This window comes from Bos javanicus, chromosome 5 (assembly GCF_032452875.1).
Source record: "Bos javanicus breed banteng chromosome 5, ARS-OSU_banteng_1.0, whole genome shotgun sequence".
NCBI classification, from domain to species: domain Eukaryota; kingdom Metazoa; phylum Chordata; class Mammalia; order Artiodactyla; family Bovidae; genus Bos; species Bos javanicus.
Window position 1 is genome coordinate 27,790,441 of NC_083872.1, and position 24,971 is coordinate 27,815,411.

Consider the following 24,971-nt stretch of genomic DNA (forward strand, 5'->3'; position numbering starts at 1 on the left):
TGTCCGACTCTTTGAGACCCCATGGACTGCAGCACACCAGGCTTCCCTGTCCATCACCAACTCCTGGAGCTTGCTCAAATTCATGACCATTGAGTCGGTGATGCCATCCAACCATCTCATCCTCTCCTCTTGCCTTCAATCTTTCCCAGAATCAGGTATTTCCCAATGAGTCAGTTCTTTGCATCTATCATTCTAGTTGTTGATTAATCTGACAAAACAAAAGGGTTGGAGAATTATAACTAGATCTCAAACAAAATGATTATGTCTTCTTTCAAAAAGCTTGGAGTGCATATGTAAATGTATCCTCTTGTACTGTCAAAGAAGCAAGGCAATGGCATTTCCAGGCTATGACTTGATCTCTAGGTATATATCTAAATATTATCACTACATATTCTCAAATAGGAAAAAAAAAGTTTTCATTTAAATGAAATATATACAACTTTTTTCATTTCTAATGTGAAAAAGAAAATCACTTTATCATAAAAGATGGGAATAAAGTCAACAAAAAATTATTTGGGGAAAAGAAAAAGAAAAGGGTCCAAACTCTTAATGAGGGTCTTCCTAGTGGTGTTAGTGGTAAAGAAACCAATGCCAATGCAGGAGACATAAGAGACGCAGGTTCAATCCCTGGGTTGGGAAGATCCCCTGGAGGAGGAAATGGCAAACCACTCTAGTATTCTTGCCTGGAGAAACCCCATGGACAGAGGAACCTGGCAGGCTACAGTCCATAGGGTCGCAAATAGTTGGGCACGACTGAAGCGATTTAGCATGAACTTTTAATGAAGATGTAACCACAAAAAAAATGTAACCCAGGTGGGATATGGGCAACATAAGAAATCAGAGGCAGCACAGAGGAGAGTGGGAACTTCAGGGAGGTCAGGAGAGGCTGGCAGAGGAGGCATCACCTATGGAGTTTTGAGAGGATGGAGCTTACTAGGCAGACAAGAAGAAGTGGGCATTGTACCCAGGGGCACTAGATGGTATAAGCAGGTCACGGTTGCCCGAGTGTGAAGAGGAAGGCTGAAGAGGTTCTGAAGGTGGAGAGGGAGGGGGCAGTGGCACCTGAAGCTGAGGAGGCGGGCAGTAGCCACATCAGAGAGGCCCTATGTCTGCTAAGGAGCTGGGATTTCATTCTGTAGAGCTCGTGGGAGAAGCCTAGATCTTGGGTGCCAGATAGACCCAACTGAGGGCCTCCTCCACCACTCACTCTGTGACTTCTGTCCCATGAGTCTCCATTTCCTCAGGTGTAAAAAGGGGTTAATAATAGTAGTTCCCTCGTAAAGTTGTCATGAGAATTACAGTTAATGAGAGAATGTAGGAGAATTCTTTAATTTAGTGACTGCCACATAGTATGTGTTCCACAAATGGTTGTTAATAAATCACTGTTACTATTATAGCTCTTACTATTACTAGGATACACTCTGCTTTCAAGAAGCTTAAGTGAGAGGAAAAGTAGAGAAGGTCTAATAACGATAAGACATTTCACTAACAGGAACTAAGGATAAAGAGTATTGTCTATTAAGAGAGATTTCTATCACTTAACTTCTATGCTTGGATTCAGGTAATTAACACTGACTGCCCCCGTGGGAAAACCTTGAAGTCTCAGTGGTTTAACTTAACATGAAAAGGGCTCATTTCTCATTCCCAGTCTAAGGCATCTCATCTATATGGTTGTGACAGTGGATGTCTCAGGAGCCGAGCCTCTTGTGTTTTGTAGCCCTGTCACTTGGAATACCCGGTTTCCAGAGTTACTAGGGTAGGAGAAAAGAGAGATTCAAGAAGTATGCAGGCTGCTGACTGCCTCACTCTAGGAATGACACACTTTAATGCCACTCGCACTCAACTGGCCACCATGGCCCCAATCTCCAGCCAAATCCCAAAGGAGGCTGGGAAATGGGGAGGAGCCAAGGGCACTTGGTAGGCACTGGCAGTCCTCGGTACAACCTTCCTCAATGTAGGGACAGCCATCAGTTCCCACCAGAAGGTAACTCCATTGAGTGGTGTTGGGGTGATGCTGGCATCTGCCCTCCAGTCCACATAAACAACTTCCCTTTGGTTTTGACAGTGTAACTGGAGACATGTTGCTATCAACCAGATCAGTCTGCACATTATATTTATTACACTTAGATCTCCTTCAGGTTTTTAAGGAGATACTGTAAATTTGTTTGGACTTGGAAATTTGTCTACTTAATAGTGGACTAGAGAAGACTTGTTCAGTATTTCTTAAAGTATATTCCTTAAAACCCTGATTCCTATATTTGGTCAAGGAGAGGAGCTCTGTGACCTAAAAAAAGGTTTGGAAAGCCTTGAGTTTTTTATTATAACAGTACTTTATTTCTGATACTGGAATCAGCATTCTACTTTCTTCTCCAAATTTTTTTGGGGAAAAAAACAACACTCATACTAATAGTGGGAAGGGGGAGGGGAAATATTGGGGTAGGAGGTACAAACTTTCAGGTGTAGGGTAGACTCAAGGATATATTGTATAATGGGGGAATATAGCCAGTGTTCTGTAATAATTGAAAATGTTAAGTAAAATTTTTTAAAAACTCACTTACAAAAATGATATATAGCTTTTATTATGCTGAGGTATGTTCATTCTATTCCCGCTTTCTGGAGGGTTGTTTTTTTTTTAATCATAAATGAATGTTGAATTTTGTCAAAGGCTTTCTCTGCATCTATTGAGATAATCATATGGTTTTTATTTTTCAATTTGTTAATGTGGTATATTACATCGATTGATTTGCATATATTGAAGAATCCTTGCATCCCTGGGATAAAGCCCATTTGGTCATGATGTATGATCTTTTTAATATGTTGTTGGATTCTGTTTGCTAGAATTTTAAAGGAATTTGCATCTATGTTCATCAGTGATATTGGCCTGTAGTTTTCTTTTTTTGTGGCATCTTTGTCAGGTTTTGGTATTAGGGTGATGGTGGCCTCATAGAATGAGTTTGGAAGTTTACCTTATGCAATTTTCTGGAAGAGTTTGAGTAGGATAGGTGTTAGCTCTTCTCTAAATTTTTGGTAGAATTCAGCTGTGAAGACATCTGGACCTGGGCTTTTATTTGCTGGAAGATTTCTGATTACAGTTTCAATTTCCGTGCTTGTGATGGGTCTGTTAAGATTTTCTAGTTCTTCCTGGTTCAGTTTTGGAAAGTTGCACTTTTCTAAGAATTTGTCCATTTCTTCCAAGTTGTCCATTTTATTGTCATATAGTTGCTGATAGTAGTCTCTTATGATCCTTTGTATTTCTGTGTTGTCTGTTGTGATCTGGTCAATGGAACAAAATACAAAGCCCAGAGATAAATCCACACACCTATGGACACCTTCTCTTTGACAAAGGAGGCAAGACTATACAATGGGGAAAAGACAATCTCTTTAACAAGTGGTACAGGGAAAACTGGTCAACCACTTGTAAAAGAATGAAACTAGAACACTTTCTAACACCATACACAAAAATAAACTCAAAATGGATTAAAGATCTAAACGTAAGACTAGAAACTATAAAACTCCTAGAGGAGAACATAGGCAAAACACTCTCCGACATAAATCACAAAAGGATCCTCTATGACCCACCTCCAAGAATATTGGAAATAAAAGCAAAAATAAACAAATGGGACCTAGTTAAACTTAAAAGCTTCTGCACAACAAAGGAAACTATAAGCAAGGTGAAAAGACAGACTTCAGAATGGGAGAAAATAATAGCAAACGAAGCAACTGACACACAACTAATCTCAAAAATATATAAGCAACTCCTGCAGCTCAATTCCAAAAAAATAAATGACCCAATCAAAAAATGGGCCAAAGAACTAAATAGACATTTCTCCAAAGAAGACATACAGATGGCTAACAAACACATGAAAAGATGCTCAACATCACTCATTATCAGAGAAATACAAATCAAAACCACTATGAGGTACCATTTCACGCCAGTCAGAATGGCTGCAATCCAAAAATCTACAAGCAATAAATGCTGGAGAGGGTGTGGAGAAAAAGTAACCCTCTTATAATGTTGGTGGGAATGCAAACTAGTACAGCCACTATGGAGAACAGTGTGGAGAGTCCTTAAAAAACTGGAAATAGAACTGCCTTATGACCCAGCAATCCCACTGCTGGGCATACACACTGAGGAAACCAGAAGGGAAAGAGGTACGTGTACCCCAATGTTCATCGCAGCACTGTTTATAATAGCCAGGACATGGAAGCAACCTAGATGTCCATCAGCAGATGAATGGATAAGAAAGCTGTGGTACATATACACAATGGAGTAACTCAGCCATTAAAAAGAATACATTTGAATCAGTTCTAATGAGGTGGATGAAACTGGAGCCTATTATACAGAGTGAAATAAGCCAGAAAGAAAAACACCAATACAGTATAATAACGCATGTATATGGAATTTAGAAAGATGGTAACGATAACCCTGTATGCGAAACAGCAAAAGAGACACAGATGTATAGAACAGTCTTTTGGACTCTGTGGGAGAGGGCGAGGGTGGGATGATTTGGGAGAATGGCATTGAAACATGTATATATCATATGTGAAACGAATTGCCAGTCCAGGTCAATGCAGGATACAGGGTGCTCGGGGCTGGTGCACTGGGATGACCCAGAGGGACGGTACGGGGAGGGAGGTGGGAGGGGACTTCAGAATGGGGGACATGTGTACACCTATCACAGATTCATGTCAATATACGGCAAAACCAATACAATATTGTAAAGTAATTAGTCTCCAATTAAAAAAATTTTATATTAAAAATTATATGCTTATATTAGAAAATTCAAAAATATTAAAAAGTATAAGAAAAAGAATTAGAATTTCATTTCCCAGTCACCATGCGAGAAAGCACTGAGTGTTGCTCACTCTGGTGTAGCAGGAGCACTAAGTGTTTTAAGTGATCCTGCAATAAGATGCTTCCTTAACTCTTTTTTTTTTCAACCCAGCAATGAATCCACCCCTACAGTTTTTTTCTACATGATATCTATTAATTTCCTTAGAACTAGTGTTCTGGGGCAAAAGAGACCCACTGGCAAACCCTTGCTTAAACAGTTTCATCCATGTTAGACTGCTGACCTCTAGTTTCAGAGGGTGCTATTTCCGGCCCCATCCAGCAATCCAGGGGTTGCTGTCTCTCAGAACTAGTGGCAGAGTTGGTCACAGGGCCTGAGGTGACACAGCGAGCTGCCGTCAGGGGCAATGAGAACCCTGCTTATCAGGCTTCAGCCACGTTTCGACCTGCCCATGTCCTCACATATCTGATGTCTCTGAAGCCTGGATGTGTCACTTTTGCCTTTTCATAATCTCTAAGGTGAGCCTGAGGGTTGAGGAGTTCTTGATTCATCCAGCCAGTTGACCCTTCACTGGAGGATAAGAAAAGGTCATTTACCTGTTCCCTTACCTGTTCCTGCCTAGGGGTGGCCAACACCTACCTCTGGGCAGAAATGGCTTGGTCTCAGATGGCTAAGTGTCTCAGCTTCTTAGAAGGTGTCCAAGAAAAGGGAGACTTCAAAGGTTCCTTTTGAAAGCCAGGGGCGCAGACACACTGGCATTCTGGTAGCAGGTACCCCATGTGAGCTGTTCACACTCTTGGAGTGTGTTCACTTGGTCCATTCTCTGCACCAGGCTCTATGTAAGTTACAATTCTATGTAAGTTTTTCCTGCTTCAATTTAAAACCTTTTTTTAAACTCAGTGACCAGAACTTATAAACTAATTTTTGTGTTCATAGGGGGAAAAAAAAAACAAAAACAACCACTGGCTAAAATCATGGGGCAGAGAGAGAAATCTCATTTTCATGAGATTGTGGAAAGCACAATCCTGAGTTTCTTGAATGGCCTAATGATCACCCAGTCACACTGATGTCCTCCCCTTTCTGGAGAGAATGGACTATAGCATCTCCTCTTAGGTAGCAAAGAGAGCCCACCTCTTGCCCTCCAGAACACCACAGACTCCTCTATCTGTTTATCTGTGGCTGGCGCCACCTTCCAGCACTCACCACTGTCCCCAGAGCCTTGTTCCCTGTGGGGTAAACACCTTGGCTGTTATTATGTTCTGTGATTGGTTCAGTGGAGGCTGTGTCAGTCATCTACCCCCAGGCACTATCTGGCTGGCCCATTAGGGTCCCAAGGGAAGCTGAGGCTCCACCGAAGAGTAGAAGACACAAACGAGCTTTGTCCTGACCTCCAGTCTGTTTCACATTTGTCCTGAGTATCTCTGATACCAAGGCCTTGGCTGAACTCAGGGGAGCAGGGAGGGAAGGACCTTAATCCAGAGGGACCTGTCAATCTGATGGAGGAATAGGATAGAGTTCTAGGACTCAGACAGACTGAGCTATAAGAGCGATGAGACAGAACCCCCTGGATGCCAGAGGAGCAGGAAGGAACTGTTTCTCACGGAAGAGAAGAATTGAAGGCAACTCCAGTTGGAAAAAAGGAAGTTGAGTTAGATTGAAGAAAGATGCTCCTGAGCTTACATGGAATCAGGTTCTAGAACTGAATTCTTAATTTCAGACTCGGGGAGTCGTCCTTGGGCTCTCCTGACCTGTTCCTGAGAGTCCATCACGTGTTGATCCAGAATCAGAGATGTCAGGGCAGCAAATGTCCTGACCAAAGTTTCCTTGATTGGAGGAATGATCCTCTTCTACTATTAAAAACAAAACATAAAACTCAAACAAACAAACCAAAGACAAAACAAATCAAAAACCTCCAAACCAAACCAAACAACAATGAAACAACCCCTAAACCTAAGGAAAGGCCGTCTTCCTAAAGTTCTCCCGTGCCATCTCCCCAGGCCGCCTTCTTCCCTCCATCCTAGATAACATCTCCCCAACTCGTGTTCCAGAAATGCTTTTCTGGAGAAAGCTTTTAGCTCTGGCCCAAAACCATCTGTCAGCACTTGTGACCAGAGCTCTCACTAGCCTTGTTTGTCACCGTGTCTGGTCTCCCAGATTGAGAAGTCCCTTCAGACAGATCAGAAGTTTCTACCCTTGGAACTTCCTTCTGGGTAGAGAGCAGGGGACAGACTAAGGAGGACTCTCTGGAATATTCTTGACCTTGTTCATGTCCTTCTGAAGCAGAACCAGCCTGGACATCTGTTACCCTATTACCCTGGTCCCTCCTCTACTCAAAGAGGCCAGACCCACTGAGAACTTCCACTGGAGATCTGGGCAGGGATAACCCCAGTGATTGCAGGGCAGTGAGGGGAGATAAGGCAGCCAAATTACTATAATGCAGGAGATAAGCAGAGCAAATGCAGGGTTCCGGACCATTTTATAGGGAATTCATGGGGAGTTCAGGGTGGAAGAGACAAAAATCTCAGAAGGGAGATGGTAATTTCATAAATGGAGAACCAAGAGGCCCTAGGTGGCCTGAAAGATATTCATGAACTACATATTAGGCTGACTCCAGCCGGCCCAGCCCTCTGACTATTTAAGGACTGAGCAGGGACAGAAAGCCCAGCTGCTCTGCGCCTGTCCACCCAGCAACCCCTGACCTCCACCTCTCAGCCATGAGCCGCCAGTTAAACCTCTACCCTGGTGGGGAGCGCCTGGCCTTCAGCGGCTGCTCTGCCATCATCTCCAGTCGGGTCAGCAGCAGCACTGCCTCATTCCGGGCCAGCGGCATCAAGGGCATGGCCACCTTCGGCAGCAGAAGCCTCTTCAACTGTGGGGGCGGCAGGCGCCCGGCCCTGAGCTCCGCGGCCGGGAGGGGTGGCTCCGCACTGGGTTCCTGCGCGGCCACGGGTGGTGGCCGCCGGGGAGGCTTCGTGGGCACCGTCTTCGGCAGCGCGGGGCTGGGGCCCGCGTGTCCATCCGTGTGCCCTCCGGGCGGCATCCCTCAGGTCACCGTCAACAAAAGCCTCCTGTCCCCCCTCAACGTGGAGCTGGACCCAGAGATCCAGAAAGTGCGCGCCCAGGAGCGGGAGCAGATCAAGGCTCTGAACAACAAGTTCGCCTCCTTCATTGACAAGGTTAGTGCTGGAGTGTCTACCGGTCCGTGCCTTGATGACCAGTGTACATGCGGGTCTCACTCTGCCCCTGCCACTGGCGTGGGAACTTGGGCAAGTTAGTTATGCTCTCTGAACTTCCCTTGCCTCTTGTGTAAAATGGGCACAAGAGTAGCTCTAACCCCATAAGGTTATAATGAGGATGAACTGGATGTTTCTGAGGTGCTTAAAACAGTGTCTGGCATACCTTCACCCCACCTCCCCCTTAAAGGGGAGCTTCATTCCTTCCTTGCAGGAAAAGACTCAGGAAAGGGAGGGTGGTGTCAGGGGCAGGAGATGCATAATGGGCCCCCTGAGGGCTCTCACTACCAAACAGAGAGATGGGTTTGCAGTTCCAGGACAGGGGGTGTCCCAGGACAGGATGGCTGGTGGGTGAGAAAGACCTGGAAGGTGGGAAGTGGGATAAGGATGTAAACTAGGAAGGTTTTTGGAGGAGGTGAGAGGAAAGGGCTAGAACAGTGAAGGTGCTGAGGGGAGGAGATTTGGAAGGAGGGCATGTCAAATTATGTGTGTGTATGTTGTGTAGGTGTGTGTATGTCCAGAAATTGGGGCAACAGAGAAGATGGCTCTGGAGTCATAGGCAGTGATCCCGCTGAATGGGAGGAGACAAAGAATGGGCTTCTCTCGTCTCCACCTGGAAAGATCTAGACCATGAGGGATATGATACTAATAATAGCTGACACTCCTCAGTGCCTGGTGCTGACCCAAGTGGTTCTCATTTATCAACCCGTGATTCAGTGATCACTCTATCTTGCAGAAGCTCAAATTAAGATAGAGGGAAGCTAAGAAATGTGCCCGGGTAATAGAAGAGGCAGCGACAGTAGCCTATGTCCCTCCCAACTGTACTTGGGAAGAGGAAGTGATGTATTGGAGGACAGAGGGCAGTGGAAGAAATAACTAAAGAGATTGGTAAGAAGAGGAATGTTGGCATAGCAGAGGCCTGACGTTATTCAGTACAAAAATGAGAAACCTTCCATCAAGTATGAATAGATTTGTAAAGATGTGATTGTTGTTCAGTTGCTCAGTTGTGTCGGACTCTTTGCGACCCCATGGACTGCAGCACACCAGGCTTCCCTGTCCTTCACTATCTCCCAGAGTTTGCTCAAACTCATGTCCATTGAGTCAGTGATGCTATCTAACCATCTCATCTTCTGTCATCCCCTTCTCCTGTCCTCAATCTTTCCCAGCATCAGGATCTTTTCCAATAAGTTGGTTCTTTGCAACAGGTGGCCAAAATATTTGAACTTCAGCATCAGTTCTTTCAATGAATCTTCAGGGTGGATTTCCTTTAGGATTGACTGATTTGATTTCCTTGCTGTCCAAGGGACTGTCAAGAGTCTTTTCCAAAAAAAAAAAAAAAAGTCTTTTCCAACACCACAATTTGAAAGCATCAATTCTTTGGCATTCAGTCTTCTTTATGGTCCAGCTCTCACATCTGTACATGGCTATTGGAAGAAGCATAGCTTTGACTATACATACCTTTGTTGGCAAAGTGATGTCTCTGCTTTTTAATGTGCTGTCTAGGTTTGTCATAGCTTTTCTTCCAAAGAGCAAGCGTATTAATTTTGTGGCTGCAGTCACTGTCTGCAGTGGTTTTGGAGTCCAAGAAAATAAAATCTGTCACTGCTTCCATTCCCCTCCACCCCATCTATTTGCCATGAAGTGATGGAACCGGATGCTATGATCTTACTTTTTTGAATGTTGAGTTTAAAGATGCGACAATCTGCTTCCAAAACCAATGAAAGAAACAAACCAGGAGCAATTTAGACTGCATATAAGAAAGAACATGCAAATTACCAGAGTGACTTTCCAGTGCCATTCCCCAGTCACTATTTCTTCCTGCTTCTCATTTCCCTTCACTCCAAAAACACCAGCATTTATAGCAAAAGATGCTGCCTTAACCACATGGTAAGTCATGGTGGCAGATGATAGACAGCATTGCTTACACCCACTTCCTGATTTCATTTAAAACTGAATCCTGTTTCTTGTCTTAGAGACAAGATGGGCGTGTCCCTCTGGCTGAATCCACTCTCTGAGGAAACTTGCTCTTTCCTGACTCCCACTGCAGGATGATACCTTCTGATTTCTGGGGCCCTGTCCTCACTCTTGAGAGGCAAGAACACTTGGGGGGGATTTGGGGGCTATGACCACCTTTGGTTTCCAGGTGAGGTTCCTGGAGCAGCAGAACCAGGTGCTGGGGACCAAGTGGGAGCTGCTGCAGCAGCTGGACCTGAACAACTGTAAGAACAACCTGGAGCCCATCCTCGAGGGCTACACCAGCAACCTGCGGAAGCAGCTGGAGACGCTGTCGGGGGACCGGGTGAGGCTGGACTCGGAGCTGAGGAGCATGCGTGATGTGGTAGAGGAATACAAGAAGAGGTGAGTGGAGAGGTGGATTAACACCGCTCGAAGGTCTTGATTGTAGATGAGGTTGTGATTTGGAGCCAGCAATTTTGTCTTCTTGAATCCTGTGCTGATATCATTACTACTCTTTCTTGTAAGGGAGGGAGAGAGATCTAGACAGGATGAAATGGAGGAAGAGAAAAGATCTACCCAAAATGGTGCTCCAAATTGCCCAGGAGATGATGTGCTCATTTTAAACATTGGAAATGGAAGAATGTGGGGTGGAGGGGGAGAGAATTGTCTCAAAACCAGATGAACAACCCAAATGACTTTGTAGCTCCTCCTGAGTGAGGTTTTCTATAGGAGTTGCCAGGACTCCTATAGAAGGAGACATCCTTCCAATCTCAGAACACATCTTAAAGCTAAGCAAAAATGAGTTTTTAAGAGTTTTTTTTTTTTTTTTTTATGGTGAGGCATCTCCATGCTGCTGAATCCCACTATTAAAGAGAACAGTTGAGAGTGTGCTTGGATGGGAGATGGTTTCTCCTTCTAAGTTCAACCTATGAGGAGAGAGAGTGATGCCCCATGCCTGGTGTGATCTGATATTTTGGTGTTTTGCTTCCAGGTGTTAGGATTTTTGGGGATAAGTGATTTCTTCCACAAGGTGGTGAAGATGGTTGGAACTGGGCTTTTTTTCTTGGTTCACTTGTGATCTGCCCATCCATCTCTACTGAAGTCCCCCTGAAGTGGAACTCTGGCCTGAGCTCTGTATGGAGCCCCTGAAGGTGGCGGTGATGTAGTCCTGGCCTTCTGAAAGCACACAGATTGTGGGGACAGGCTTAAAGAACACCTCTAGAGAGCCCCCTCTTTAAATATGTGTACACGCTCAAATACAGTTTCCAAAATTTTGGTTCATTTAATTTATAGAGGGCATCTACCATCTAGCTTAATTGGAAATCTAGCTTTCGTTGTCAAACCAGAGAAATAAGAGTTGCTTTCTATCAGAAGTGTGGCTTCATATCTAAAATCGAATCAAAATATAAACATTCACTGAGGACTATTTTAAAATCCACTCAGCAACAAACTAAGGGTGACATCTTGTACGGTAGGTTATTGAAAACATTAAAGATGAAAAGAATGCAGATTTAACATAATTAATACATCTATATTCTAAAACAAGATAAATCCATGTGTACTTTGTCATGGTTTAACTTTTAATTATACATTTTAATCTGTTTTTAAAAGTTATATGTTATTTATTAAGTCCATAGTAATGTAAAATGCAGTTTTTCTTTATAAACGTATGTGTATATTGAAGTCTGATATTCAATTTTTAGAAGTAAATGATGAGAAGTTATTTATAATACAGGAATGTCATCAATTCTGGTAGCCCTCATGATCAAACTCTCCCAATGTATTTTATGAAGTAGAAAGATATAAGGTGCTAAAAGCTAATTGGTCTTCAATTAGCATATACTTTTATTTTTGTTAATAGGATGGATATAATGTGATAACATGTAAGATAATATGAGATAAAATTGCGATGGAAACAAGTATTTCATAGTATAACTTGATAGAAAGGAGTTTTTCAATTATCTTTTGAATAAAACACATAGAATCTGAGATAAATCATATAAGCTATTTCCTGTGTTTTACCCAGTGCAACTAGAAAAATCTGGCAGTCTCAGAAAATGCTCCACTGTTTAAATACTTTAAATAGCCCACTTCACTAACCTGTACTACTTCAGCCTTCCAACACAACTTAATTTTCTTGGCAGCCAGTGCCATGGCTTAGGAAGTAAAAAGCTGAAAAGAACTGCTCAAGTTAACGTGTATGAAAAATAGCCCTTTTGGGGGCACAGATCATTTCTTTCCAATGCTCTGTTTTGTTTGCTCTTGCAAATATCCTGTATTATGTTCTTTAAAGAATCTTTTTATTCTTTTTAAACAAAAGGTCGCATGGATAGGAGGCAAGGCAAGAGGGGAAGAGGGAATGTGAGACCCCAGCCCCACACCCCTTCCCCACCTACCCCTTTTCTGCTTATATATTTATACTCTATCTACAAGCCCCTGGGGGAAGATGACATGTTCTTTGATAATAGTAAGGGATGGAATAGTGAGATCTTTAAGTGAAATGATCGGTGCTCTTGACCCTCCAAGCTACAATATGTGTGATGAGAATATCTCACCCCCATCCAAACACCCTATTTCCAAGACCTTGCTTCACCTGTGTAAGAAACAGGCATAACTTACAGAGTGAAGGTGGGAATAGCATTTTTTTTTTGGTGCCTGGGAGGTTTCTCCCCTGGCTAGGGCTCATACCAAGGTGCCAGCTGGTGGGGAGGGGGTGACTTTCGGCTGTCACGAGGAAGGTGGGACAGCAGAACGTGCATGATGTCTCCATCACAGATGCATTCCCAAGTAGATACATTTTAGGGTAGCCTGACCATGAGCGAAGGAGCTGCACATTGTTTCCTTTAAAGCTGTCCTTGTCACACCCACTTTGAGAAGGCTCTCCGTGCCCTGGGGGAACGTACAGTGCAGGTTGTGGGTCACTGCCTTGCAGCTTTTGGCACAGAGGCGATTGCTTACTGCTCAGTGAGCATTTGCAGAATGGAACTGTCCCACTGGTGACGCTCCTTTCTCTTGCCCCACGCAGGTACGAGGTGGAGATTAACAGACGCACAGCTGCTGAGAATGAGTTTGTGATGCTCAAGAAGGTAAGAGGCGGGTGGGGAGGGCGGGAAGAAGCCGGGGGGCTCCCTAGGCGCCTGGCATGAAGATGTTTGTAGGATGAGGAAAGGCCCTTAGGGGTCACAGTCTCTAGCAGAGATGGCTAGGATTCTAATGTCCCACTCATCTCTTCAAGCCCCTTGCCCGGGCAGTGTGCTGCTTCCAGAAGCTTTCAACTTTAGATCCAGGTGCAGCCGTGGCCTTGCACAGGGATCGGGCCCTCCCTGTGAAGCATGGCAGAAGGGGACAGAGCAGGGAATCTGGGGCTCTTTGTGGCAGGAGGGAGGGCAGGGGGAGAGGCAGGTCCCTCTCTGTGTTCCCCAGGACGTGGATGCTGCCTACATGAACAAGGTCGAGCTCCAGGCCAAGGTGGACTCCTTGACAGATGAGATCAAGTTCTTGAAGTGCCTCTATGAAGGGGTAAGGACCCTGCTGAGCTCTCTGGTGTGGTCTGTTCCTCTTGCAAGTGGTTTCTGGCCCTTGGCCTGGATGGTCACATGACCAAAGGTTGGCAGAGAGGCCTTTTGACCTCTGTACTGACCCACATTGTCAGTACAGCTGCCACTTGCTGAGGCCCTACTATGTGCTGAGCAGTGGGGGTAGGCTTTGAGGAGACCGTGATGGAGGAGAAATGATTCCTGTCCTCTAGGAATCCATAGTCCGGTAGGGAAAACAGCATGTAAATGAGCTTTGGGAGAGCAGCGGAATGGTGAATTCTGCCTGAGGTGTCAGTGAAAGTTCCAGGAGAAAGGTGAGCAAGATTCCCGTGGGTGCAGGGAAGGGCATGGACTCCAGCCTGAAGGAGCAGAATGAGGGGAGACCTGGAGCTGGAGTTGTGCTAAAGTATGAGGGGCCCAGAGTAGTGGGGGCTCATTGGTGACTCTAGAGGACCGAGTGCCACATAAGGAGGTCAGACTGATCCATGGTGGCTGTTGGGGCAGAGAGGGTGGGTAGGGTGGGAGGAGTCCTGCGTGTGTGACGGAGAGGGCAGTCCCATGCTGGGTGGAAAGCTCCATGTTTTCATCTCACACCCACAGGCCTGAGCACTGCAGGCCTCTGCTGAAGGCAGAGCTCATGTGCCAAGGAGGGGCAGGAAGGGGAAGCAGGGGGTTTGCTGGAGAGGATCAAGAAAAGGGACCCCCCACCTTGGGAAACCTTTAACTGAGTCCCCTCCCCTAACTGTCCTCCAGGAGATCGCTCAGCTCCAGTCCCACATCAGTGACACATCCGTCATCCTGTCCATGGACAACAACCGCGACCTAGACCTGGACAGCATCATCGCCCAGGTCCGCGCCCAGTACGAGGAGATCGCCCTGAAGAGCAAGGCCGAGGCCGAGGCGCTGTACCAGACCAAGGTGAGCGGAGGCCCAGAGACCACACTACCACCCTGGCATCATGCGTGCACGTGTGTACTTGTGTGTGCGTGCACGTGTGTTGGGGCTGGGCAGAGACTTCCTGCTTCTTGGAGTTGGGCCTTGTGGAAGTGCCTTCCTGTGGTCCAGAGAGATCCACCACAGTCTTGGCAGGTGTTGGGGGCCGTGTGTGGGCTTAGCCCTTCCCCAGCCAAGGCCCTTGCTGACAGCTGAGGCCACCTCAGTCACAGCTTCAATGAGATTCTGACGCCGTTTCTGTGGACAATCCACTATCTCAGCTTTCCTTCTGTTTCCAACTTTTGTCAAAACGAGGACAGGAAATTCAGACTCCATCAGGGCTCTCATGTTTGAGAAACCAAGGATCCTGTTGAGCTGGGGCTGGGCCTTCCTATCCAGAAGGAAAGGGTTGTCTTTCTCCCCCTCCCTCTCCCTTCTTCCCTCCTCCTCTTGTGCCTGTGCTGCTTAGATAAAGAGAATGGTGCCCCATCACTCTCCCTCTCCTCCAACACCCTAAGGGCTGAATTCTCAACTGTCCTGTGCTCTTCATCTCTTGTCCCCCAATCTCAGATCCAGGAGCTGCAAGCCACAGCAGGCCAGCATGGGGATGACCTCAAACTCACTAAAGCTGAGATCTCAGATCTCAACCGGATGATCCAGAGGATCCGCTCAGAGATTGGGAACGTGAAGAAGCAGGTGGGTTCTATGAAAGGAGTCAGCTGACAGCACTCATTGGTTTGAGACCAATTATGGTTTGGTACAGTCAGTATGAGAGCAGTTGTACCAGACTATACAAATGAGAAGAGCATCCTGCCCTTCCCAGCACGGTGAGGATCTTGCACCAATCTGTATGAGGCTCACTATTTAAAAGGGTAAAACACGGTCTCTCAGGAGAGAACAGTAGGAATCCATATGGAAAGATGTAGCATCCTTTGTTGGGCATCACACTCCCTAAGTGCTGCAGGGCTTCCAAGGGGCTCTGGATGAATGGGGACCTGAGTGAGGCTTCCTGTAGGAGGGGGATTACCTTGGGATGGAAGGAGAGGAAAGGGGGTCTGGTGAAGGAACTCACAGGAGCAGTGGATGTGAGGTGGGCATGTGTGCTAGAAGGAAAGACACCCACCCTGAGCAGAAGGTCCATGATGGGTGGGTGGCAGGGACCAGGACACCCTAGGTAGGAATGGGTGGATTATGGGCAGTCTTCAAAGAGGGCAGTGGACCTTAGACCCAGTGCAATTGGTGAAAGGGTTTGGAAATTTCCCAGGATGAGTCCGTGCCAGAGGAAGGAGAGCCAGCAGTGCATTTTAGAAGTGGAGAAGGAAGACCGCCACCGCACCCTGACCCCCGCCACACACACCCCCAACACTAGTCTTGGCACAGGGCTCTGCTCAGGTTTGCCCTTTCCTGTGGCTGTCTGTGGGGGGCACTACACTGAACGCAGCCCATAGGAACACAATACAGGGCCACGCTTGTGATTCCAAGGCAAGCAAACTCATGAATCTCCCAAAGTTTTTGGAGTTTGGTGCAAGGATTTAAGGTCTCAGCTTCCTGGACAAGTCAAGTTCCCTATCTCCTTCCCTCCTCTGTCTTGCTTGTGCACGTACATGTGTGCACACACACACACACCCGTCCTCCAGCAGTGGAAAGAAGAGAGATAGACTAATTAAGAACCTATGATGTTTGTATTTAATCAAATTCTGCATAAATGAAAGAAAAACACAAGGTGTTTGAAGCTACCTTTGGTACCCAATTACTCTATTTATCTGATAAAATGCTCTGTGTACCTGTTTAGGCAAACTTATTAGCAGAAAGTGACATTTGTGATGAAAAGGCCACTGTGCTTTGGAGGTCAGGGGAGATGTCCTCCTCGGGGAGCCAGTGGAGGTCACTGCTGATGCTTGGTCCCCAAGATGGCTCCTCTTGAGGGCTCTCAGCCAAGGTGCTTTCCTGCCTTTTGACCTCTCCACCAAAGAAGCCCACATTTAAACATGCAGACTCTGCATCCAGTGGCTCCAGAATGCAGCTGCTAATTGTTTCAAAGGAACCAACATTTCAGGTCCTCCTTTCAACTCATGCCACATTCACAAGACCCAAGCTTCTGGAGTCCCCCAGGTTCACCTGCAGGATCTCGGTCAGTGAGAAAGAACAGAGGACAGTTTGGTGGAATTCGAGTTGTAGAGTTTATTGCATCCTCCCAAATAATCAGGTCTCCACAGTCCTGAGGATAGTGGTGCTTTTCCCTGGTTCAGTAGCTGGGTCCTAGGTTCTTCTGCTGAGGCTGTGAACACTCACCCGAAATACAGTGGATGCTTGTACTGCTGGGGGCCTGCCTGGCTGAGGAGGGTAGCGCCACCTGGATAGCAGTGAAAAATTCCATTTGGCCTCAGGACCAGCTGCTGTCCTTGGGGTGAAGCAACTTTGACTCCAGAAGAAGGGGACAGATCCTTAGATCCCACCAAAGCCTAACCCAGGGACTGGCAAACACGCTCATGACTGAAAGGCCCAAGACACCCCCTCCATCTGCCCAGCTTCCCCTGGATGCAGCGCTGAGGCCCACCTGCAGTTTGCTTCTGCAGGTAACACCTAAAAGTGAAGTTTGTGAACTAGTAACACCTGTTAGTTATGCAAAAGTATTATTGGAAGCTGTTGCCTTATAGCATGAGTCTCTGCAATTTGGGAGGCCAGATCCTCTGTGGGATAGGTTTATTGGATAGACATTTTATTAATAGGAACTTGATTGGTCCCTATTTTTTTCACTATTTACAGTATCTCCCAAGATATCTTTTACACTATGGGGTAGAATTAAGGCCAGTGACCCAGAGACTTTTTAGGGTTGGTAGACTTTTTAAGGTTGGCAGAACAGCCGATGTTATACACTAGGAGGGAGACGATGGAGCCATGTGCCCATCTGGCCACTTTCTCAATCAATACCTTTCCCCTCCTCTCTCCCAAGATAAGGGCACTCCACCTTTACATGCCATGGCATGAGCTGGACTGAACTGTGCCTGGAGTTGGGGGGAAGGACAGATTCTAGACATCACCTCTAGTGATGTTCACAAAATGGGAAAACCAGAACGACCTCAAAGCATTTACCATCAATCAGGATCAAAAGAAGGGAGGTCTTCTGAGCAGGATCTCAGAGCTATGTTCTGACCCAAAGCACTGAATCCATTTGGCCCTCAGTGCTCCAACCTGGAGATGGCCATCGCCGATGCTGAGCAGCGGGGCGACTGTGCCCTGAAGGACGCCCGGGCCAAGCTGGATGAGCTGGACGCCGCCCTTCTCCAGGCCAAGGAGGAACTGGCCAGGATGATGCGTGAGTACCAGGAGCTGATGAGCACCAAGCTGGCCCTGGACATGGAGATTGCCACCTACCGCAAGCTGCTGGAGGGCGAGGAGTGCAGGTGAGGGGGAGGATGTCTTTTGTTTGGAGCATTATCTCTGTGCTTTAGTAGGAAGGTAGAGGGCAAACAGTTTGGTTTTGTTCAGGTCCTACTGAGGTGAAACTCTATTAAAATGGTTTTGACATGGTGCGGTAGGAAAGACCAGAGTTAGACAGCAGGAAGGACAGGACTGTAAACATCCCAAACAGGTGGCACAGGAGGAATCGAAGACATTGAGAAATAGAGCATCCCTGGCCCTTCATGATTCATTCTTGAGGCTAGTGGGAGGGGCAAGACAGTCTCCAAAAGTCACCCAGGTTCAAGGTTGCTCTGGCAAAGCCTGAGGCCCAGTGAGGATGTGAGCTCACTCCTCTTAATTGTCTCAGACCAAAGGCATAACTATTTGGAAGCAGGAGCACAATTATCCCACACATCAGATAATCCCAAAGCCACTTTGATGGGGAGGCTGACTCCCTGCAGCAGACTTTTCATCTTAGTTCTCTGTTTCTTGAGAGGTCCCACTCGGGTGTTTGGGAAGAAAGAAGGCTGGGCTGGAGTGGAAGGCATGTCTGAGAGGAGAGGCTGATTCACAGAGGGATCCTCCTGGATCAAAGAGGTTTAGGGAGGTTTATCTGATTTTTTCTCTCCCTCTGCAGGATGTCTGGTGAATATCCAAATTCCGTGAGCATCTGTGAGTATCTGCAGTACCTAGCTCTGCCCTTGGTCACCTACCAGAAGTCAAAGCCCCTCTATTTTCATGACACCAAAGAAAAGTTAGAATAACAATAACAGAGTGGGTTAAGGGGAGACTTAGGGGCACAAAGAGGGAGCTGGATTTAGTAATGAAGGAGAAAAACAGTATTGTGAAATATTATTTTAATACAGGTTATACAAAAGTATAACTTGTAGAGAGATCAAATGATATCCAACAGTATATAGTCCCACAGTCTACTGCAAGAATGATGCTTAATGACTACATTCCATTCCTTTGAGGCCAGTCCATAAGAGAGGTACTGGACTGAAGTAAGAAGGAATGAGAGGAGCCTGACTGGCTGAATGATGAAAAAAGCAGAAATAACCTCCAGCAGGTTTAAAAGCTAGAGAGAACGCAGGGTTCTAGTGTAGGGTACTCCCAGCAGCTGCTGTCTTTAGCAGAAGCATCAGAAGGCCTCCTTGAAGTGCCTTTCTTCATCTGGTCCTATCCAGACAGAAATTCACTGATAAAATCTGCTAGTGCTTACAGTCTGACATTGATAGATCAACATAGACTAATTAGGAAAAGATCAAATACATGGGGTCAAGTACATGAAAAATGACCAGTGCTGATGAAAATCTCTTAATAAACTAAAAATAGACAATGGAGAATGTGTCTCCATGTGAAGCCACCCAAGGGGAGAGAACTAAGGGAATGATCAGGATGTCCCAGGAGGCTGAATGAACTGGGCCTTTTCTTGCTGATTGCAGCTGTCATCAGCAACACCAGCACCGGGGCAGGAGGCACTGGCTTCAGCATGGGCTTCGGTGCCTTGAGCAGCTACAGCTATAAATCCTCAGCGGTGGATGTCAAAACCAAAGGCAGCTGTGGAGGCAGCGAGCTTAAGGATGCTCCTGCCAAAACCTCAGGCAGTAGCTGTGCAACCAAAAAGGCCTCAAGATGAAGGGTGGATGAAGGCTGGCTCACGAGCAGAAAGCTGCAAACCTCACCCATCTCACCATGTCCTCATCTCCTCTTCTGGGTCCCCTTCCCAAGTCAGGAAGTGCTTCCTCCATAACCACAGCCTTGGTCCCATCCCTGCTCCTTGTTCCCAGTGGGGTGATGCTCTGATGCAGGGCGTCCAGCCACGGGCTCTCTCAGTGTCCTCCTTGGGCACCTTTCTCTGGGTCACTGCCCTGTATGCAGAGATTACACACATCCCCAGGATGCTTCTCTGTGACCAGAGGCAAGCCCCTCTGTCCTTGTACCTTTCTGGGTCTTCACAGTCAAGGGGTTCTCATTGTCCTCTGATTGGGGTCATGCCCACTTCTCTGCTTCTCTGCAATAAATGGTCAATAGCATCTGATTCTCAGTGTTGAATCTGTTGCCCGGCATACTGACATCTGAGTTGCCCCATCCATCTTCTCTTGGTCCAGCTCCTGCTTCCCTCTGGGTCCCTGGTCTGATATGGATCTTTGCCATCTGGTCCTGGCCAGGCAGGCATTGGTTGAGAGTTGCTCTTTGTACACAGCAGAGATTTGTTACAGATTTGCCTCTGGGCAGGCTTGGGTCTTCCTGGGCACCTGGGCACTTACTCCCGGTAGGCCACACAATGGCCCTGTGAGATGGGAACAGTTGCCCCCCATACAAAGACGCTCAGGCTGCTGTGATCAAGGAGCTGAGTCACCCCAGGACTCTCAGGTGTCTGAGTTTCAGCGCAGCTTCCTGCTCCGCCTCTCAAAAGCTCCCACAGTGTCCCTACAACTGTCTCTTGTTGTCAGAGAGTCATTCCTTCTTCTTTCTTTCCTCCTCAGTCTCTTGCCAACCCACCTCCTATCTTGCTCTCCCACACCAGCCTTGCTTTCCTCTTCTTCCGGCTGATTCTTTTCCATCCTCAAGTTTGAGGCCAGCACGCCCACCTGCCTGTGTATGCCTCTGTGTCTACTGTGTCCATGTAGCAGTGGCTCACGAGCTTTGGTGAGGCTGGCATCATCAGGCACAGGGAATGCAGGAGTCAGCAAACCAGCACGTAGAGCCTGTCCTTGGGTAGCTCACAGTCTGGTGGGGAGAGTAAAAGTCAGCAGCTAACAAAGAAACACACGATATGTCAGGCAGTGATGATTTTTGTGAAGAAAAATTAAATGGAGTAAGAAGAGTGCTCTTTGACGCATGTGTGTGTTTCTGTAAGAATGTTTGCTTTCTCAGAAGCAGTTGACACAGTCTCCTTGAACAAGGTGCTGAAGAGCAGAGTCCTCCAGGGCAAGGCCACCTGCCAACGATGAACCTTGTTTGAGGGTGACCTTCAGGGTGCCTGTGTCCCCTTCTCCCCCTCATCATTCCCCAGCCTCATACTCCAGTCTTTCTTCCTGGCAGCCAGGACTTTTCACACCTCAGGACCTTGGCAAATATAACTTCCAATCTCGAGTACCCATGCCCCATCTCCTGAAAGCCTGCTCATGCTTGGTGGTCCGGCTGAATTGCCACCTCCTATGGGCATGCATTTTCTGGTCCCTCCATGTGGACTCCATCAAGTCATAAAAGCATAAATGAGACGGAACATTGGGGTTTGTGGCCAATAACTCCTTGAATCCGCCCCACTATTATAGGCCAGCAAACAGAGGCCCAGATGGCTAAGCACTCTGCCCTTGTTCACAGCCCTGATGAGCAGCAGAGTGGGGACCGGGGCCCTGCACATCCATAGCACTGTCCCTGAACCCATATGACAGTTGAGGCTCTATTTTCCTGGTGTCACGTTAGCTGCCCCCATGTCTGTCCCCTCCCCCATTCCTCAGAGCCCCGTGTTCTGTTCTGGGGCCCTCAGTCTGGCTCCTGGTCAGCACTCAGCATAACGTTTGTCACAGGTATGCACGGCTCCATCTCACCCACCTTCACTGGGGAGAAAGAGCTCATGTAACACACGTGTGTCCTGATGATTTGGCATGCAAGTGATGAAACACAATTGTGTTAAAGAGATTTGTGTCTTACATTCATCCATGTGTATGCTATTTATAGAATTTATGAACCAAATTGAGGCATTTCTATTCTGGACATATGTGAAACTGGATCTACAGACAGCAGGCATAAGCCAGGACTGTGTCAGGCATATGCTATCTTACATCTGGCGTCCTGGCGAGCGTCATATGTTTTGGCTCCAAATCCTGGCTCTTCTAATGGCTGATTGTAACTGGGTACAAGATCCTGCCCTTGTAAAATGGGGTTGATACAAGCTGGCTTTTGATGGGTGCTTTCTATACGCCAGGTACTACTCTCAGCACTTTATATCTGGCAACAATGAATTCTCCCAACAACCCAACAGGTATTTTTGCTATAATGTGGATCTCACTCATGATATGCTGAGGCTCAAAGGGTAAAATAATCTACCCAATGTCACACAGTAAATGGCAGAGTTGGGGGTCCAGCTCTCAGAGTCCAGTCCATGTTTTCCATGCACAATGCCTCAATACCTGCCAAAGTCCTCACTGGAGAGGAGAGTTGAGCATATGAAAAGGGATAATGCAAGTAATACAGCATCTGGAATACAGTTTGCAGCCAACAGATGTTAGCTGTTACGATAATAATCACTGTTAATGCGTGTTCACAGGGCCTTTGTGTTTACCAGCTGTGCACTGGTCCATGAGCAGTCAATCCAGAGCAGCACTGTGCCCAGAGACCTGACTCAGGTGGGCTAAGTGCGGGGCCAGGGCAAACACTGGGTCTGTTCATTGACACATGTCCCATTCAGTCACCAACTGCTCATTTCCAAGCCGGAAGAGTAACTCCTTGGTGCTGGTATTTTGTGCCTACACCGCCCTCTGCCATCGGCCCCAGGTACTGCACCTTCCAACGCTGTGACTCTGGAGGAAAGACACTTAAAACCAAGACGGTGTGAGACAACCTTAGTCAGGCTCTGTGCCCACCGCGGAGCTGCCAGCTGGAGGAGATGCTGTTTCGCTCCCTGGCATGCCCAGGCAGGCCCCAGCCTCCGTGTTGCCCAGGCCCTGGCTTCTGTCTCCCCTCCTTCTTTCCCATCCTTCCTTTCACACGACTGAGGGGGTGGGTAGGGGCTGTGGTAGTGCTGGCATTGCCATAGCCTGAACCTCTTTACATCTAGTCAGAGGATTCGGGACCTTCCGACAGCTCTTCCTCGATGGGCTGATCCAGGAGTCCTGGGAGGGAGAGCTCCCATCTCTCAGCAGTACTGTGCCCTCGCCTCGCCTGTACTGTGTCCAGGCTCCCGTCCCGGCTGCAAGGGGAACCCTCTGAGACCTCTCACTCCCTAGTGCAAAGGGGCTTGGAGGACGATCTGGGCTTGGAGGCATGGTGAGGCACAGCCAAGGGGCTACAGAGGAAGGAAGGCATCAGAGCTGAACAAAGTCTGGGAAGGCTTCCTGGAGGAGGTGAAGGGGACGTGACTTGTTGGAGACCGGGAGTGTCTTAGACTTTTTAAGCCACCGTTGGCAGCTGCTCTGAGGTTTGAGCTGCGCTTTGCCAGCTGCCTCCTGTTTCCCTTCCAGGGCCGCTACCACTCCTGTTTGTAGGACAAGCCCCCTGCTTAAGGCACCATCCCTCAGCCCTTACACTCACGTTTAGCAAGTGCTGCACAGGCCAGCGGAGATGCGGAGGGTCCCCTCTCCTGCAGACCAATTTCCACCACCCTGCCTCTCCCTCCTCACTTGGCGCACATCCACACCACACCACCATGTAGATTCGGTCCTCTTAGAGGTTCATCACTGGAATCCCTCCGTCTTACTTCCAACCCATCCATCCTCTCTCTCAGGGATTCCAGATCCTTCTGGCTGAGACTCCAGATGCAGCCCCAAGTTCTAGATTAAAGCTACTCCCAACTCATTGGACCCAAAAGAATCACAGCTTGGTGGCTGCCGGCTGGAGAGGGATCACCCAGTCTGAGAGGACACACACTGGCAGCCGGCCAGCCAAGAGTATGTTTCTTTTGCTGCTCATCATTACGACTTGGGCAGCTCAGTCTCCCTGCTCCTGTTTCCTCATGTGCGAAGTGCTCAGTCGCTCAGTCATGTCCATCTTTTTGTGACCCCATGGACTCGCAGCCCACCAGGCTTCTCCGTCCATGGGATTTTTCAGGTAAGAATACTGGAGCGGGTTGCCATTTCCTCCTCTTAGAGGATTGTCTAGATCCAGGGATCAAAACTGCGTCTCCTGCATGTCCTGCTTTGCAAGGCAGATTCTTTACCACAGAGCCATCAGGATGGCCTCTCCTCATGTGTGAAGTGAAAAAAATAAGGGTATTTACTTAGTAGGATTGGTGTGAAGATGAAATGCATTAAAATGTCCTCAGCAAGCGCTCAGCCAGTGATCCCTCCATGCCTACACCCCTGGCATGACTGTCAGAGTAGCTTCCAGCTTGATTCCAATCTCAGGCTGACAGCTCTTCCCTTATTCTGCTTTGCTCTCCCAGCCGACGTTCATTTCCAGAAGGTTCTCTCCCACGGCTGACGGTCCCTCTCAGCCCTCTCCTTGGCTCTCTGTTATGATGTGCAGCTCCACTCCTGCTCCCTGCTACCCCTCTGTTCCCTTTCCCTCAAGTGGGAGCCAGTGCGCCCAGTCTTCTGTGTTCCCTGGCCCACGTTGCAGACCACTCACGTCCTGGTACCACCATTATGTCCAGACGTAATATCCCACTTGCTTCAATGTTGGGGGGAACCATGACACTGGGGAGAGGGGGCTTGGTCTTGAGGCCTCCTTCTCCACGAGGGCAAGTGGACGCAACTCTCTGAAGGGGCTCGGCTGTGGTCTCAGCTCTGGATGGAGGAGCTCACAGGCTGATTCCAGCCTCAGCCCAGCCTGCCTGAGCCTCTAAGTCCGTGGCAGGCTTGTGTCCTGGGGGGTGGAGCTTAGGCCCCTCCTCCCAGCAGTGAGGGGGTTCCCTGTAGCCAGCAGGTAATTCATCCTTTCCACCCAGGCTGATCTCCACTGCGAGGCTAGGGGGTCTCTGCAGCCATAAACATTTTAGGAGTCAGAGTAGGCAGAGAGAGAGAATCAAGAATGAGGAGTCTGTCATGGATCCATAGGGGCTCAGGCCATGCCCGTGCCTCCCTCCGATCCTTCCCCACTCCCTCATTTTCCTCCCTCTCTAGGCTTTGGCTCCTCCCCTCCAGACCAACTCTTCCCTCCCCACCACTCAGGGAGCTAGACAAGCTTCATTTTCTGAAAACACACACTTCTTATTTCTTACACTTCTTTCTGGACATCCTGCTTTCAGATTTTTTTCCCCTTTCGGTTCCCGCTTTGCCTGTGGTCATCCAAGCCCCTTGGTGCTCCTGCCCTGCTGGGTGTTCCTCCCCTTCTCCCACCCTCTCCTAACTCCTGGCCCCAGGCTTAGTTACAATATGGATACAGGGAAGGGGGGAAGGCTATTCCCCCACACCTGAGGCAGGTGCCCCCAGCCCACCATTCCAGCTTCCCTC

At 47.7% G+C, this 24,971-nt stretch overlaps 1 protein-coding gene across 1 annotated transcript; it reads left to right on the top strand.

The window, feature by feature from the left end:
- Positions 1-7,147: 7,147 nt before the first annotated feature.
- LOC133247334 (keratin, type II cytoskeletal 72) lies at positions 7,148-19,889 on the top strand. The gene is made up of 9 exons (XM_061415986.1): positions 7,148-7,969; positions 10,170-10,384; positions 13,008-13,068; positions 13,406-13,501; positions 14,272-14,436; positions 15,022-15,147; positions 17,635-17,855; positions 18,491-18,525; positions 19,299-19,889. The coding sequence occupies exons 1-9, from the start codon at positions 7,508-7,510 to the stop codon at positions 19,490-19,492; spliced, it is 1,575 nt and encodes a 524-aa protein (XP_061271970.1). The 5' UTR covers positions 7,148-7,507; the 3' UTR covers positions 19,493-19,889.
- Positions 19,890-24,971: the final 5,082 nt, after the last annotated feature.

What these genes read in the sequence shown, in the direction of transcription:
- LOC133247334 (XM_061415986.1), top strand. Translation starts at nt 7,508, where the DNA reads ATGAGCCGCCAGTTAAACCTCTACCCTGGTGGGGAGCGCCTGGCCTTC. An exon ending in TCGCCTCCTTCATTGACAAG is followed by an intron (nt 7,970 to 10,169) that starts GTTAGTGCTGGA and finishes TTTGGTTTCCAG; the next exon opens with GTGAGGTTCCTGGAGCAGCA. An exon ending in GTAGAGGAATACAAGAAGAG is followed by an intron (nt 10,385 to 13,007) that starts GTGAGTGGAGAG and finishes TGCCCCACGCAG; the next exon opens with GTACGAGGTGGAGATTAACA.